The 17,086-nt window shown below is 44.8% G+C and overlaps 1 protein-coding gene across 5 annotated transcripts in view; it reads left to right on the top strand.

Annotated features, from left to right (window-relative positions):
• Positions 1 to 16,323, top strand: part of LOC140388135 (GTPase KRas) — an 80,807-nt gene extending 64,484 nt beyond the window's left edge. For 3 of the 5 annotated variants that reach the window (XM_072471836.1, XM_072471838.1, XM_072471839.1), the window contains exons 3-5: positions 3,026 to 3,204; positions 6,280 to 6,439; positions 15,519 to 16,323. In XM_072471836.1, the coding sequence (XP_072327937.1) occupies positions 3,026 to 3,204; positions 6,280 to 6,439; positions 15,519 to 15,635 (456 nt within the window). In that variant the 3' untranslated portion in view covers positions 15,636 to 16,323. Of the gene's footprint in view, positions 1 to 3,025; positions 3,205 to 6,279; positions 6,440 to 7,896; positions 8,018 to 9,935; positions 9,937 to 15,518 lie in introns of all 5 variants that reach the window. The other 2 variants (XM_072471840.1, XM_072471837.1) reach the window with 2 other exon arrangements.
• Positions 16,324 to 17,086: the final 763 nt, after the last annotated feature.

The raw sequence follows: 17,086 nt of genomic DNA, 5'->3' as shown, positions 1-17,086 counted from the left end.
AATCTTTGAGAGTACTAAACTCTCTAATCTTATTAACCAGAGATTATTACTTTTTGAGATTCTGCTTTAGCTCCTAGCTCTTCATTCTCCCTAAGCAGAACCTGGTCCTATCTGTGGTGTTGGTACCTATGTAGACCACGACGACTGGATCCTCTCCATCCCAGTGCAACCTTTTCTCCAATCTCGAGCAGATGTCCAGAAACCCTAACACCAGAGAGTCAATACAGCAATCTGGATTTGTGCTCTCTGCTATAGAGAACAGTTACTCCTTCGACTACTATTCTCTACCATTACTGCAATCTTATTCACTCATCCATATGAGCTGCAAGAACCTCAAACCTGTTGGGGAATTACAAAGCCTGTGGCTCCTCCACTATCTTATTGATCCCCTATACCTTTTTAAAATTACTTTCCAATTAAGGGGCAAGTTAGCCTGGCCAATCCACCTACCCTGCACATCTTTATGTTGTGGGGCTATGACCCATGCAGACACTGGGAGAATATGCAAACTCCACAATCCAGGGCCGGGATCTAACCCAGGCCCTTGGCACCGTGAGGCAACAGTGCTAACCACTGTGCAACTGTGCTGTCCTTTGATCCCCTATATCTGCCTCATTCAGTCACATCCTCCTGTCCCTGACCATGGACCAAATCAGAAGACCCCAGCCTAAGCGGTGTGACTGCCTCCTGGTAGAAATTGTCCAGGTAACTTCCCCCTTCCTTGCGCATCACAGTGTCAGTAATTCAGCCTTCAGCTGGTTAACTCCAAGCCGAAATTCCTCGAGCCGCAGATATGGTTGTTGTAAATCACACTGGGATCCACCAGCTCCCACATACCGCAGCTGCAACACGTCACCTTCCCAGCCATCTTTATTACTTTACTACTGTACTTTACTACTGGCTTGGGTCACTGTCTGCGCGGAGTCTGCATGTTCTCCCAGTGTCTGCGTAGGTTTCCTCCAGGTGCCCCGATTACCTCCCACAAGTCCCGAACGACGTGCTTGTTAGGTGAATTGGACATTCTGAATTCTCCCTCCGTGTACCCGAACAGGCGCCGGGGGTGGCGACTAGGGGATTTTTACAGTAACTTCATTGCAATTTTAATGTAAGCCTACTTGTGACACTAATAAAGATTATTATTATTATTGTTGTGCTCATTCAAATCTCTGCTAACCATGTCCTATTGCAACAGGTCCAACTCACCCCTGTGCTCACTGACGAAATTGCCTCCAAGTTAACCAATCCTCTTGTGTTCTGTGCTCACTGACGAAATTGCCTCCCCTTGTGATCTGTGCTCACTGACGAAATTGCCTCCCCTTGTGATCTGTGCTCACTGACGAAATTGCCTCCCCAAGTTCACCAATAATTCTTGTGTTTTGTTTACGTCATGACCTTGTCCCTTTTATATCTCTGTAACTTCTTCCAGTCCTACAATTTTCTGAGAAATGTGTTCCTCCAACTCTGGCCTCTAGTTCATCACTAATTGGCTTTGCCCCACCACTGGAGGCCTTGCCTTCAGCTACAGAGACCCTAAGCTTGGGAATTCCCTCTTGAAAAGTCTCCCAAGACACTTCTTAAAACCTAGCTCTTTGCACAATCATTTGGACGCTTGTCCAAATACCTCCTCCTCTGGCTTGGTGTCAATGTTGTTGTGTCCGATAATACTCCTGTTAAGTGCCTTGGGATGTTTTACTATGCTATGTGATATATAAATGCAAGTTGTTGTTGATCATTCCAGGTCATGAACAGAATGACCTTTACCAGGCTCCTCGAGGTCCGTGCTCTCTTCTGCGTTACTTTGCCTATTCTAACTCGACTCTCCTTAATGATTAAATATCACTTTCTTTGCTAGTTTCTAAAGAAATACATGAACTTATGTACCGAAAAGGTACTGCATCTCAAAGCCAGACTGCACACTGGAGGGTCTCACAACCCACAGTGGTAAAGATGAATGCAAAGGTAGTCTATTGTTTGGGGTGTTGGTTGAAGAAAGTGTTGACCAGGACAGCAGCGAAAACTCTCCATTCATCAATGGTGCACAAGTGAGTGCCATTTTAACAGTACACCTGGGGACCCCTCAGAGGGATGTGATTAAAACCTGGAGACTGAATCACAACTTTCTGATGGTTGTCCTAATCCCCTCCATGATTTGTTTATGATGTGAATGGTAGTTCTCTTGCCACAGACCCTTTTGGAAGTCTAGATTGGGGCGGCACAGTGGTTAGCACTGCTGCCTCACAGCACCAGGGACGTGGGTTCCCTTGGTTGACTGCCTGTGTGGAGTTTGCCCTTTCTCCATCTGTCTGCATGGGTTTCCTCTGGTTGCTCTTCTTTCCTCCCACAGTCCAAAGATGTGCAGGTTTGGTGGATTGGCCATGCTAATTTTCCCCTTGGTGTGCAAAGATGACGTTAGGTGGGGTTATGGGGATGGGGCAGGGGAGTGGAATCAGGTAAGGTGCTCTTGGTACTCGATGGACCAAATAGCCTCTTTCCACACTGTTGTATGAATATGGGATTCTATGGAAGCCATTTCTATTCATCTAGTCAACCCAGAATATTAGCTCTTTAAAATAGACAGGCAAAATACACTTCTAAATTCACGTTGGCTCATTATTTGATTACTTTTGTATAGCTAGTGGCCATTTGTTGTCTGGATTCTTGTAGAGTTCTGAACTTTTTCTGTTTGCTGTACCTCTTCTCAAATATGAAAATTATACCTTGACTTGCTTTTCTGTTGCAAGAACGACTGACTGACTGTGCTTAACAAGTTTCCTTCATTATCTCTCAATTCAACTTCTTCGGTGTGGGGTGGAGTGGAGGTATTTGTTGGCTTTCGTCCCCATCCAACATATCTAGACTCTCTGCCTCACTGATCTCAGAGCATGTTTGACATGTGCTTGACGTTGGATTGTAGGTTCTTGGGATTCCTCAAGTTAATGAGTGCTTCAACGCTGTATGTATTTTATTGCTTTTTGGGGATGCTGCAATCCATGTTCTAACTCAACTTTGTCTGGTTTGTTCTCAGGATTCTTACCGAAAACAAGTAGTAATTGACGGAGAAACATGTCTTTTAGATATTCTCGACACAGCAGGTCAAGAAGAGTACAGTGCGATGAGAGATCAATACATGAGGACGGGCGAGGGCTTCTTGTGCGTGTTTGCCATAAATAACATTAAATCATTTGAAGATATTCATCATTATAGGTGGGTTTTAGAAGGGAGGTCTTGTTCTTCCACTTGCTAAAACCTAGTCCATCCAATTTGTCACAACTTCAGACTAATGGAAAGGTTTCTCACTCTTTATAAACTTGAAAGGGCAACCTTTGCAGGGGTGTAGATTAATTGGATTCCTCTTTCAAGCCAACACGCGCACGATGAATGCATGGCCACTTCTGCTGTCTAATATTTTAAAGAAAATCATTTACACGATGCAATTTTCATAACGCCATACATGAATATTATTATCATAGAATTTACAGTGCAGAAGGAGGCCATTCGGCCCATCGAGTCTGCACCGGCTCTTGGAAAGAGCACCCTACCCAAGATCCACACCTCCACCCTATCCCCATAACCCAGTAACCCCACCCACCACTAAGGGCAATTTTGGACACTAAGGGCAATTTAGCATGGCCAATCCACCTAAACTGCACATCTTTGGACTGTGGGAGGAAACCGGAGCACCCGGAGGAAACCCACGCACACACTGGGAGGATGTGCAGACTCCGCACAGACAGTGACCCAAGCCAGAAACGAACCTGGGACCCTGGAGCTGTGCAGCAATTGTGCTATCCACAATGCTACCGTGCTGTCCTCTGGGCAGTGGGTAAGCACAGTGAAGTGGGACATTGGTCTACCTGTGTGAAGTTTGCACATTCTCCAAGGGTCAGCATGGGTTTCAGCCGGGTGCCTCCCACAGTCCAAAGATGTGCAGGTTAAATGAATTAGTCATTCTAAATTGCCCTTTTGTGTCCAGGGATGTGCAGATTCAGAGGGGTGGGGTGGATGGGAGAATTGACCTAGGTAGAGTAGCGTTTTGGAGGGTCGGTGCAGACTCGATAGGCCGAATGGCCTCCTTCTGCACTGTCAGGATTCCACCCCTGCTGAATTCAACTTGAGTTGACTGATGAGGGGCAAGTGCCCATACTTCTCTCCACTTGAATCATGGCTCCTGACTGAAATGAGTTGGGCAATCTCTGCCCATTTCTTTTTTTTGAAAATATTTGTATTCCAGTTTTTAATACTTTAACATTTTAAATACACAACATCACAAAGCAAAAACAACACACCCCACTTTGTCCCCTCCCCTCTCCATTAACAGCTCTTTAAAATGTAATACAATCAAATTCCATCTCTTGTGGAACCCCTTACTCCCCCCCCCCCCCCCCCAAAAAAAAACAGATTTGACCACCTCCAAATACGGGAACTCCATTAGATCCCACAGCCATACCGAGGCACAGGGTGGAGAAGCTCACTTCCACTACAACAGGACCTGCCTGCGAGTAACCAGCGAGGCAAAGGCTAAAACATCTGCCCTCGCCCCGACGGCAGGTCCAACACCCTGAAAATGGCCCGCAGGGGACTGGGCTCCAAATCCGCTTGCAAGATCGCAGACATGGTGCTGAAGAAATAAAATTTCCCCAACTTCGGGCAGAACCAGAACATATGTACGTGATTGGCCAGGCCCCTCCCACACTGTTCACAAATGTCCAACACCCCCTCAAACAACTGGCTCATCCTCAACTTCGTCAGGTGCGCTCCATTGTACCTTTAGCAGTATGAACCCTATAACCTTGTACAGGAGGTTGAAGCATTCACCCTCGGCAGAACCTCACACCACAACCCCTACTCCAGCGCCATCCCCAGCTCCTCCTCCCACTTAACCTCCACCCCCTCCAGAGACGCCATGTCATCCTCCAAAATCCGCCCGTAGATCGCTGAGATGACCCCCTCCTCCAGCCCCATTACTGACAACACCCTCTTCAACAACGAGGAGGGCGATGCCACCTGAAAAGTCGGGAAAACCTTCTTCACAAAATCCCGCACCTGCATATACCTTAAAAACCTCCCCCCGTGGGAACTCAAACTTTCCCCCCCCAACTCCTCCAAACACGCAAACCGCCTATCTAGAAATAAGTCCTCCACTTCCATCAGCCCTCTCTCCTCCTGACCCGAAACCTAGCATCCAACATCACTGGCTCAAATCATGCTCCCCTCGGATCGGCATCCATGTCAACCCCACCTCTAGCCTAAAGTGCTGCCGAAATTGCCCCATATCTTCAACATGGCCACCACCACCAGATTTCCTGAATATTTTCCTGGAGCAAACTGGAGCAACCTCGACCCCTTACAGGAGCCTGGCTCCATCTTTACCCTCAAAGCCTCTGACTCCCTGCTCCAGCCCCGCAGCTTCTCTGTGTTCGCTGCCCAATAATAGTACAACAGGTTTGGAAGGGCCAGGCCTGCACCTGGCCTGCCAACGATGGGGGAAGGCTATCCCAGATCAATAGGCCCACCTTACTCCCCACACTCATGAAGTTCAACTTCGGGCCCAGTCCCAAACCACCTGCACTCACAAGTACCTCAAATGGGTAGCTGCCTCCCAAAATAGCAATCCCCCCCCCAACCAAAACTAGCTCCGGTCCCCGGAGAAGACACCACAAAACACTCACTCTTTTCCAAATTCCGCTTGCAACCTGAAAAAGCCCCGAATCTCTTAAGCAGTCCAATTATATCCCCCACAGAAGAACCTGGTTGGGGATACAACAACCGATCATCAGCATGCTGCGACACCCTATGCTTCTCTCTCTTTTCCCCCCCCCCCCCCATCCCCTCCATTTATCTGAGCACCTCAGCGCTATGCCAAGGGCTCTATCACCAGTGCAAACAGGAAGGGGAACATGGGGTACCTCTGCCTCGTTCCCCTATGTATTGGAAAATACCCCAAACTCACCTCATTTGTGCGCACACTCTCTGCCCATTTCTTAATGGATGATGTAGTCAGCCCAAGATTGTCTAAAATTTGGTGCCCCGCCCCTCCCCTCTGAAACTAGAAACACAGACTGGGCCATCAAAACGTAACCAATCCTGCAGCAGAACCATTCTTCTGCCTATGGCATGCTATACCTGATCTGAGAGTGCTTAATGCTGACATTGACTGAAAAATGGCATGTCTCCAATGTGACATTGATGTTGTTTTCCCGATCTCAAAATTTGCCACGATGTCTTTCTAAAGAAGTGAATTAAAACAGTAAAGATTGTGTTTTCTTTTTCTTTTCACAGAGAACAGATAAAAAGGGTAAAAGACTCTGATGATGTCCCAATGGTCCTAGTCGGAAACAAATGTGATTTGCCCACGAGAACGGTAGACACAAAACAAGCACAGGACCTAGCACGAAGTTATGGAATTCCTTTCATTGAAACATCAGCAAAAACGAGACAGGTGAGTGGTCTCTGAGCGAAGGCAGTTGAATGGAGTGGAGGTAGAGCGACCATTATTTGATTGAATGGTGCAGCAGTTTTGAGGAGCCGAATGCCTTATTCCTGATCTGAATGCAGAACAGAGCAGTTATGCGAGCTTTCTGACTACCAAGCATCGGTTTTAGATGCAAAGTTGACTGGTTTTGGTCACTTTAAAAAAAAGAAATCTGAGCAGGACTTTTTCGTTTAGTGTGATATCCAATTGCGATGAGACATCAAGAATCAACAAGCAATGTTGACTTAAAATGCAACATTTTTTAAGGCAGTAGACCAGACTGATGTACAGTTGGGATTCAAATTGGCACTTTAAACAATTTGACTTGAACTGATTTATTATAGCCCTGTTTATACAAACCTCCCAATCCTAAGCGGTCTTCCAGATTAATTACTAATCAAAAAAATGGTTAAATGAAAGGAAAGTGCATGATGGCACTTTCTTGGTTGTCTTGGTGACCCCTTCATGTCCAACAGTTAGGTGAGGTTACGGGTTTGCGGGGGAGTGAGTCTAGGGAGAGTGGTCTTTCAGGGGAGGTGCAAACTCGATGGACTGAATGGCCTCCTGCACTGTAGGGATTCTATGGTTAAGTAAAGAGCTGGTCTGAAAGCTATCTTTTGGCATGAATTTCTATGTGCTTCTTCCCTTTCTAACGAGAGGTAGCACTGTTCCAGTGTAATGGCATTTGATAACATACATTGAAAGAGACTGCTATTTTTTTTGCTCCTGTATAACGCACATATTGTGCTTTGGACATGACCAAAAATGAGTTGCACAATTATGGATTTCTGCATTTCTGTTTTAAATGGTATTGATTCTGTTGCCTGCTTTACATCAGCTGTGTAATGTGGTTCTCTGGCTTGTTAACACTCCCGAGTTAGGCCACATAACAAAAAGCCTTAAAACAATGGCTTGTGCAATTTTTCACTTGTGCTGATCTTTCTATCTTGGAAGAAACTGGTGTATAAATTCTTGTGCACAATTTAAAATCGCTGCATTGTACGATGGGGATAAAATCAAGTTTTTGTAGGCCTCTGCAATTTTCACTGCTCCTTGATCCTCTGCACAATCAAATTCATATCTGTTACAAGTATCTTTCTCTTTTTGTGATGAATACTGAGACGAGACTTGAAATCTTCTGATTTGCACACTTGAGTACTGCAAATAATCCTTTGGTGATGGTGTTTTCTTTACTTTTGAATCTCTGCATGGCTAAAATCACAACTCCTGGTCTGCTGCTGATTGGGGGCAAGGGGAAAATCAATGTAATTCTATTCTTCAGGTACTTTAACCTTGGGGAGAGAAAATGAACATGGATTTCTGTTGAAATTTCAAAGCATTGCTGTTGGTTCCTCCAGGACCTGCATGTTTTGTGCCTGTTTTATGTGAGTGATCATTTGAAGGAGTTGTGTTTTGCAATGCAGAGAGTGGAGGATGCATTTTATACACTGGTACGTGAGATTCGCCAGTATAGGTTGAGAAAAATCAACACTGAAGAGAAGACTGCACGCTGTGTGCCCTTTAAATGTGTTGTGATGTAACATGGTAAGTTGTGAGCTTCAGAAACACCAGACCCTCATGGTTTAGTAGGGGTGGGGGGAGAAGGTATTGTGGAATACTTGAGGCAGATTGCTTGCGTTTGTCCCCTAAGATCTTTTACTCTTTTTTTTGATACGGCACATAAGTCTACTACCATGGTTATTTAGAATAGCAAAATCTTACCAAATTTGACCCATCATGCTCTTTGATCCCATACCCCTGCTCTTTTTTTCCCCCCCCATATTTTTCTTTTTCTAACTTTTCCCTTTTTGAGGGGTGCTATTGAATCAGATTCCACCACTCTTTCAGGCAATACATTTCGGATTCTACCAACTCGCTGCACAAGGAAAATTTCTCCTCTTCTTCCACCTGGTTCTTTTTGTCAAATATAAAATCCGTGTTTCATGACTATTGACCCTCTTCCCAGTAGAAACTGTTTCTCCAATCAAAACGCCCAATATGTGTAAATGGCCCAATATGTGTAAATGTGTTAAATCTCCCTTTAACCTTTTCTGCTCCAAGAGGAATTTCTGGCTTCTGCCATCTCCCCACACACACCTGAAGTCTTGACATGTGATAACGTATTTCATTTACACATTGGTATGTTGCTGCAAGAACTTGTTACACCTAGAACTGGTTGATCAACCTTTGTTTGGAAACCAGTTCAGTGCATAGCCCTGCATTCTGATGCACTACTGACACAACATGTTGAAACAAGCCTGGTAACAAAATGGAAATTGCCCCTTAATTGGAAAAAATGAATTGGGTACTCTAAATTTATAGAAGAAAAAGATATTGTTTTATCCCCAGTGTTCTAAAGAGAACTAATACGGTTCAGTACAAATTACTAACCACAGGAATTTCTCTTAACACATAGCAAGAGATGTCACAAAGCACTTCTTCAGTTTGGTGCCCAAAGGGGAAAAATTAGGAAAAGTTAAAGTGCTGGTAAAAGCATAGTTGTAGAAAAGATCTATAGGATGTTTTGTTTTAATGACGATCAGGAATTTGGAAAAGCCTATGTAAGGACTTGCATGGCCAGAGGCGTAGTTGCTAAATGGCAACCACTGAAGGCAGCAGAATAACCAACATTGAGGGAGTAATGAGATCATGTGTGGGGATGCAAGGTTGGAGGAGATCGTAAATTGAGATGAGGTCCTGGAGAGGTCTGAAAAAGAATTCTACAGCCATTTCACTGGGCTATGGAGAGCTACTGTTGCTTGGTAAGAATGGCCGTGCCTGGCTTCAGGTGGCTGAGAATGCACACCAGTGAACCCGGAATGAACTGTAATGGTGTCCTGAAGGCACAGACAAAGGCCGGAATCTTCTAGCACTGCTACCTCAGCAGTGGGAGGAGCCATGCTCGTACTACCGAGCGTTTGAAGTCTCTTGTTTGCGAATGTGGGATCGGAAGATCCTGGTAGCGTGAAGGGCTAGAATGTTCCGACCTAGGATTCTAGAAACACTGGGGACAGCAGGATGTAGCATGCCATGGTGCAGTGCTGGGAGAGAGCACCCTGTTGCCGAGCATTTCAAGGGAGAAATCTTTACAGTGGAGCATCAGCCTGAGATTCCAGGCCTGAACATTGGCCAGGAATTTGAACTGCTGTTTGCAGCGGGTGTGAATGGCGACTCGAGCGCCAAATATCGTGAGAGGCCCAAAACGTGATTTACACCAGCAGGAATTCCCACTGCGATTATCCCTGCCGATGACTTAAAGGGAATCCCAATGTTCAATGTTGGGTGGCCCGTTACAATAAATTTACATCTAATTATCAGGCCTCTATGTCTGATAATTCCTCCTCCCTGCCCTGTTGCATACGTGAGGGCACACCAATGTGATTTATGGCAGGTCTTCCACCCCGTGCACCTGGCAAGCAGAACTTGCCAGAAGAGATCCGATGAGTGCATCACTCGGGGGAAGGGTCATGCTCAGGCATTCCCTCTCCATGGGAAAATTCTGCCCTTTAACTCGTGTGCTTTCCTAATAAAATTCAAAACACATGCCAATGAAACCAGTGGCCCAAAACTATATTCGGAATACAGGAAGAGGAATAGGCCATTCAGATCCTTGAAAATGCTCCACAATTACGTTACAGTTGACCATTTAAAGTAAAGTCACCATAGTCCTAGGCTGCTTTTCCGTTTGATGAGGAGAGCTGACTGGGGGTGATTTAACCTGAGGATCACCAAACCTCAGATGAGGGGCAAGGTTGAGAAGACAGGGCCTTCATGAATAACCTCAGCTGGTACGGGAATTGAACCCGCACTGTTGGCCTCTGGTTGGCCATTTACCATAGTCCTGTAACCCTAACTCCTCTTAACTAACACATCTCATTTTATCTCCAATTTGAAATGTTCAGTTGAATCCCAGCTCAACAGCTTTTCGCTTTCCGCTACCCTTTGGGTGCAGGTATGCTTTCTCACATCACCCCTGAATGGCCCAGCTCTAATTTTAAGGTCATGCCCCCTTGTTCTGTCTTCCCCACCAGAGAAATTAGTTTCTCCTCTCATCCCCCTCTCTCTCTTTTCCACACCCACCCCACCACATGCTTTAATAATAATAATCTTTATTATTGTCACAAGTTGGCTTACATTAACACTGCAATGAAGTTACTGTGAAAAGCCCCTAGTCGGCATATTCCAGCGCCTGCTCGGGTACATGGAGGGAGAATTCAGAATGTCCAAATTACCTAACAGCGCGTCTTTCGGGACTTGTGGGAGGAAACCGGAGCACCCAGAGGAAACCCACGCAGACATAGGGCGAATGTGCAGACTCCCTATAGACAGTGACCAAAGCCGGGAATCGAACCTGGGACCCTGGTTCTGTGAAGCAACAGTTCTAACCACTGTGCTGCCAAATACTTCAATTAGATCCCCTTAATCTTGTATTCACAAAGGAATTCAAGCCTAGTCTGTCTCACCTACCTTCATAACTTGACCCTTTTAGCTCCAATATCCTTCTGGTGAATCTATGTTCTGCCATATTCCAAATAGGATCTCACCAGAGCTCTGTACAGCTGAACTTCTAGAGATAAAGGCCAACATTTCCATTAGAGGATACTGATTTTCATACTTAGTCCCTTAAATCTCTCTCTTGCTAGCATTTCACCATTTTGAAAATACTCTGAACTGTCTTGGGTCTGAATTGGGTAACCTGATGATTTTCCACTTTGAACTCCATCTGCCATAGTTTTGGCCACTCACTAAATCTGTCAATGTTCAATTGTAACTTCTTGCTCTCATCTATACTGTGGACCGTTAACGTGGTGCCATTAGCAAATTTGAATATATGATTCTCTCTTCCTTCATTCCAGTTATTTATAAATACAAGTGGAAAGCAGAGACCCGGGTAAAGATCTATGGGGCTTCACTAGTCATATCCAACCCATTATCCCTACTCTTTCTCCTACCTCCTAACAAACTCCCGGTCCAAACTAATGAATTGTCTCTGATGTGATATGCTCTCATTTTGTTGACGGTCTCTTGTGTTTTGAACCTTGTGGAATGTCTCTGGAAGTTAAAATAAAAGATATCTATAAATCTGCCATGTTAGTTACCACCTCAAAAAATTCAACATTGAATGTGTCTTTCCCTTTTAACAAATTCATGCTGGCTTGCTCGGATCAGCTTATATATTTGTCCAAATGTTCAGAGTTTGTCTCTGATAATAGATCCCAGGAACACCTCACAATTGACATTAGACTAATCAGCAACAATTTCCTCCATTTTGGGTCAAAAATTCTGGAACTCACTTCCTAACAGCATTGTGGACCACAGTGGTTCAAGAAGGCAGCTCACCACCAATTTGAGGAAAATTTGGGATGTGCAGTAAATGCTGGGTTAGCCAGTGATGTCCACATCCCGTAAAGGAGTTTAAAAAAAAAAAAAAAAAAAAAATCCTTATTTTGTGAACAGTGTTGTCACTTTGACAATTTTCCAAGGGGACTGACCCCAAATCAAATGTATTTTGGAAAATCATGTCATGACGCGTCAACAATTTCTTCACCTTTCTAATCGTCCAGAGTGGAATCCATCAGGTTCTGGGGATTTCTCCATCCCCATCCCATTATTGCTTCTATTGAATTGAGCTGGTTCCCCCCGATGATTTGTTTAGTTTTATTCTTGCAACTTTGTATTTTATCCCCATATTTTGCAGTGGTGTTTGACTCAAAGTAGCTGCTGTACTCCGTCTATCATTTCCTGATTTTCTAATTACAGTATCACCCGTGTCTGTCCTGAATGGGCGCCACATTATTCTTAGCTTATCCTCTTTTTCTTAAATGTGTTTGTAAAAAACTTTAGTGTTGTCTTTTATTCCTTGCAAACTTTCCCTGTATCCTTTTTTCAAAAGCGGTCTTTTTGTATCCATTGGCTCTTTGTTTTGCCCAGTCCCTGGGATCTCTATTGCTCTGTGCTTGTTGATCAAGTTTATTTTATTACACAAGTGGGGGTCTCTTTCATTTCCTTGAAATGATGGCAAATTACTGCTTGCGGGAAAACTGAAATAGAAGTAGTAATGTCACTGGATATTAATCTGGAGGCGCAGGCGAATGCTCTGTTGACACGGGTTCAAACCCCACCACGTGTGGCACTACCACTGTTCCCAAATGAGATTGGTTTCAATCAAATCCAGCAACTCAAAGCTTGGCATCCAGGAGGTGCTGCGGGCCATCAGCAGCGGCAGAATTGTAGACGACCACAAACTGCAACCTCGTGGCCGGGCATATGCCCCGCTCTGCCATTACCACTAAGCCAGGGGATTAACTCTGGCTTAATGAAGAGTACAGTGGAGCATGCCTGGAGTGACACGAAGTATACCTAAAAAAGGACGTGTAGCTTCACCAGATTAACATGTCAGGACTACTTGTGTGCCAAACAGCATGAGCAGCAAGTAATAGAGCTAAGCGATTTCACAATGAACGCATTAGATCTAAGCTCTGCAGTCTTGCCACGTCCAGTTGTGAATAGTGGTGCACAATTAACAACTCACTGGAGGAGGGGGCTCCACAAATACCCCCATCCTGAATGATTGAGGAGTGCAGCACTCTGTGCAAAAGACAAGGCTGAAGCATTCGCAACAATCTTCAGCCAGAAGTGCTGAGTGGATGATCCACCTCGGTCTCCTCTGGTGGTCCCCAGCAGCACAGATGTCAGTCTTTAGCCAATACAATATACTCCACGTGATATCAAGAAACGGCTGAAGGCATTGGATACTGCAAAGGCTATGGGCCCTGACAATATTCTGGCAAAATTACTGAAGATGTGCTCCAGAACTTCCTGCACCCCTAGCCAAGCTGTTCCAGTACAGATACAATACTGGCAAATACTCGGCAATGTGGAAAATTACCCATGTGTCCTGTACACAAGAAACAGGACAAATCCAACCCAGCCAATTACCGCTCTATCAGTCTACCCTCCATTAGCAAATAATGGAAGGAGTCTTCAACAGTGCTATCAAGCTGCACTTGCTCAGCAATCACCTGCTCTCAGTTTGGGTTCCGTCAGGATCACTCAGCTTCTGGACAGCACAGTGGCGCAATGGGTAGCACTGCTGTCTCACGGCGCCGAGGTCCCAGGTTCGATCCTGGCTCTGGGTCATCGTCCGTGTGGAGTTTGCACATTCTCCCCGTGTTTGCATGGGTTTCGTCCCCACAACCCAAAAGATGTGCAAGGTAGGTGGATTGGCCATGCTAAATTGCCCCTTAATTGGAAAAAATTGATTGGGTACTCTAAATTTATTTTTAAAAAGGATCACTCAGCTCCTCATCTCATTGGTTCACACATGGACAAAAGAGCTGAATGCCAGAGATGAGGTGAGAGTGACTGCCCTTGACATCAAGGCAGCATTTGAGCTAGTATGGCATCAAGGAGGCCTAGCAAAACTGGAATCAATGGGAATCCAGGGGTGGGAGGGGCAGAACTCTGCTGGTTAGAGTCATACCGAGCACAAAGGAAGATGGTTGTGTGGTTGGAGGTCAATCATCTCGGCTCCAGGACATCACTGCAGGAGTTTCTCAGGGTAGTGTCCTAGGCCCAACCATCTTCCCTGCTTCATCAACGAACTCCCTTCCATCAGAAGTGGAGATGTTCGCAGCTAACTACACAATGTTCACCACCGTTCGCGATTCCTCAGATAGTGAAGAAGTCCATGTTCAAATGCAGCAGGATCTGGACGATATCCAGGCTTGGGCTGACAAGTGGCCAATTACATTCACGCCACACAAGTGCCAGGCAATAACCATCTCCTACAAGAGAGGATCTAACCAACGCCTCTTAACATTCAATGACATTACCATCACTGAATCCCCCGCGATCAACATCCTGGGGGTTACCATTGATCAGAAACTGAATTGGACTAGCCACATTAATACTGTGGCTAACAGGGCAGGCCAAAGGCTACGAGTAAGTAATAACGTACCTCCAGATCCCCCATAGCGTGTCCGCCTTCTACAAGGCACAAGTCAGGAGTGTGATGGAATATTCTCCACTTGCCTGGATGAGTGCAGTTCTAACAACAGTCAAGAAGCTCGACACCATCCAGGACAAAGCAACCCGCTTGATTGCTATCCCTTCCACAAACATTCAATCCCTCCACCACTGACGAACAGTGGCAGCCGTGTGCACCATCTACAAGACACACTGCAGTAACTCACTAAGGTTCCTTAGACAGCTTCCAAACTCATGACCACTATCATCAAGAAGGACAAGAGCAGCAGATACCTGGGAACCCCACCACCTAGAGGTTCCCTTCCCAAGTCTTGCACCACCCTGACTTGGAAATATATTGCCGCTCCTTCACTGTCACTGGGGCAACATCCTGGAACGCCTGCCCTAACAGCACAGTGGGTGTATCTACACCTTAAGGGCTGCAGCGGTTCAAGAAGCAACTCACTACCACCCCCTGAAGGGCAACTAGGGATGGGCAATAAATGCTGGCCTAACCAGCAACGCCCACATCCTGTAAATTAATTTTTTAAAAGTCTAAATTTTGTAGGCTTGTTCAAGAGTGTCTTTAAAGTGGGAGTGTGGGGTGGGGGTGATGCAGGACTGCTGGCTCTACAAGGAAGTCACAACCTCCCTGCCACTTAACATTCCAAGGTATCTTGTGCATTTTATTGTATCTACTTAAAAACACTTGGTGCTATATCCTGCCATCCCTGTATTGGAGCAAACAGTTTGTGTGTATCCAGGTATCTCTGGGAGGCAAAGAAATTTGTATTGTCTAGGTGGCTGACCGTAACTGAAATTCCTCTGCCTCTAAGGAGGGGAGGTGGTGGAGAACTGGTTAACAGCTATCTGTTTGGCTAACCGAGCACCATGATTATCGTACCCGCCTCCCCGAACAGGTGCCGGAATGTGGCGACTAGGGGCTTTTCACAGTAATTTCATTGAAGTCTACTTGTGACAATAAGCGATTTTCATTCATTTTCATGATTAAAAACTGACTGTGAATTGTGAAAGGGAAACAGACTGATTTATGCCTGTTTTTTATTTTAAATTGCAGGGTGTTGACGATGCCTTCTACACACTAGTTCGTGAAATTCGAAAGCACAAAGATAAAATGAGTAAAGGCGAAAAAAAGAAAAAAAACAAAACCAAAAAAAAGTGTTTAATTATGTGAACCTGTTTTATTGTGGAAGATGTACGCATAGCTGGAAAAGTGATACCTGATATTTTTTTGTATTTTTTTTTGTACATTACACTAAATTATTAGGCTTTCTTTTTATCATTACTTTTATCAAATTTTACTCAACAGAACTGACAGCTGTTAGATCATAGCCTGGTTTATAATGTGTTTGCTTCATTTCCTTCCAAGTGCCAGTATTCCCTGAGTGTTTGTCATTATTTTGTTAAATAGGCATAACTGTGTCAGTCTAAAACAAATGGGTCTATTCTCCTGGGGCTTTTGCGCATGTAACTATGCTTTTCTAAACACATTTGTCTTTATTTATCATGCTGAAAATATATATAAAAAATATATATACTTCCTCTTGAGTGCCAATAGCTTGATAGGTTCCACCTCTCATGAATGGTTTACCTGGGATATATTTTAATACCTTTGTATGATTGTAAAACTTAAAAGGTGCACATTTTATACTTGTGCTTTGTTTGTCAATGATATTGTTTGTCAATGATATAATTTCTCTGAATCCTTTTCTTGCGCTGACTTGGGAATGTTCATTACTGTTCTACAGAACTGACAAGTGGCCAGTGTCAGACTTTGTAATGTTTATAGAAGGTTTGTCTGATATTTGTCGTAATGACTTTGACGACAAAAGTTGTACTTTGTGATTAAATAATAAAACAAACCAACCTTGTTCTGACTTTTTTAAAGCTTTGCCGTGACTGTGCACACTAGACCCATGGCATTATTGACTCAAACCTGACTTCAAACTTAATCTCGAAGTAGGGCAGGTCAAAGGGTGGGACTCATGCGGTGAGTCACTCACCTGCTGACCCCCCGCCCCAAAGCCTGTCCACTATCTCCAAGGCACAAGTCAGGAGTGTAATGGAATACTCTGCACTTGCCTGGATGAGTGCAGCTCCAACAACACTCGAAGTTTGACATCATCCAGGACAAAGCAGCCCACTTGATTGCTCCCCCTTCCACAAACATACAAACCCTCCACCACTGTCAGACAGTGGCAGGCATGTGTACCATCTACAAGATGCACTGCAGGAACTTGTCGCGGTTCCTTAGGCAGCATCTTCCAAACCCACAACCACGACCATATAGAAGGACAAGAGCAGCAGATCCTTGGAATCTCACCATGTGGAGATTCCCCTCTGTCATTCACCACCCTGACTTGATCATTCTCATTTGTATTCACTGATGTTGGCGCTCAGTCCCAGCAATGCCTCCATTTCAAAACTCAACCTTGTTTTTAAATCCCTCCATGGCCTCGCCCCTCCCTAACTTCTTCCAACTCTGCAACTCTCCAAGATCTTTATGCTCTTCCAATTTCTGGCCTCCTGCATATCTTTGATTTTAATCGCTGTACCATTGGTGGTTGTGCCTTCAAGCCCTTTAATTTTGGAGTTCCTTCCCTAAACAACTACTACTGCTCTCTA

Source organism: Scyliorhinus torazame, chromosome 13 (genome assembly GCF_047496885.1).
Source record: "Scyliorhinus torazame isolate Kashiwa2021f chromosome 13, sScyTor2.1, whole genome shotgun sequence".
Taxonomy (NCBI): Eukaryota; Metazoa; Chordata; class Chondrichthyes; order Carcharhiniformes; family Scyliorhinidae; genus Scyliorhinus; species Scyliorhinus torazame.
The sequence above is the reverse complement of the archived record's forward strand: the minus strand, read 5'-3'. Positions and strand labels throughout refer to the sequence as shown.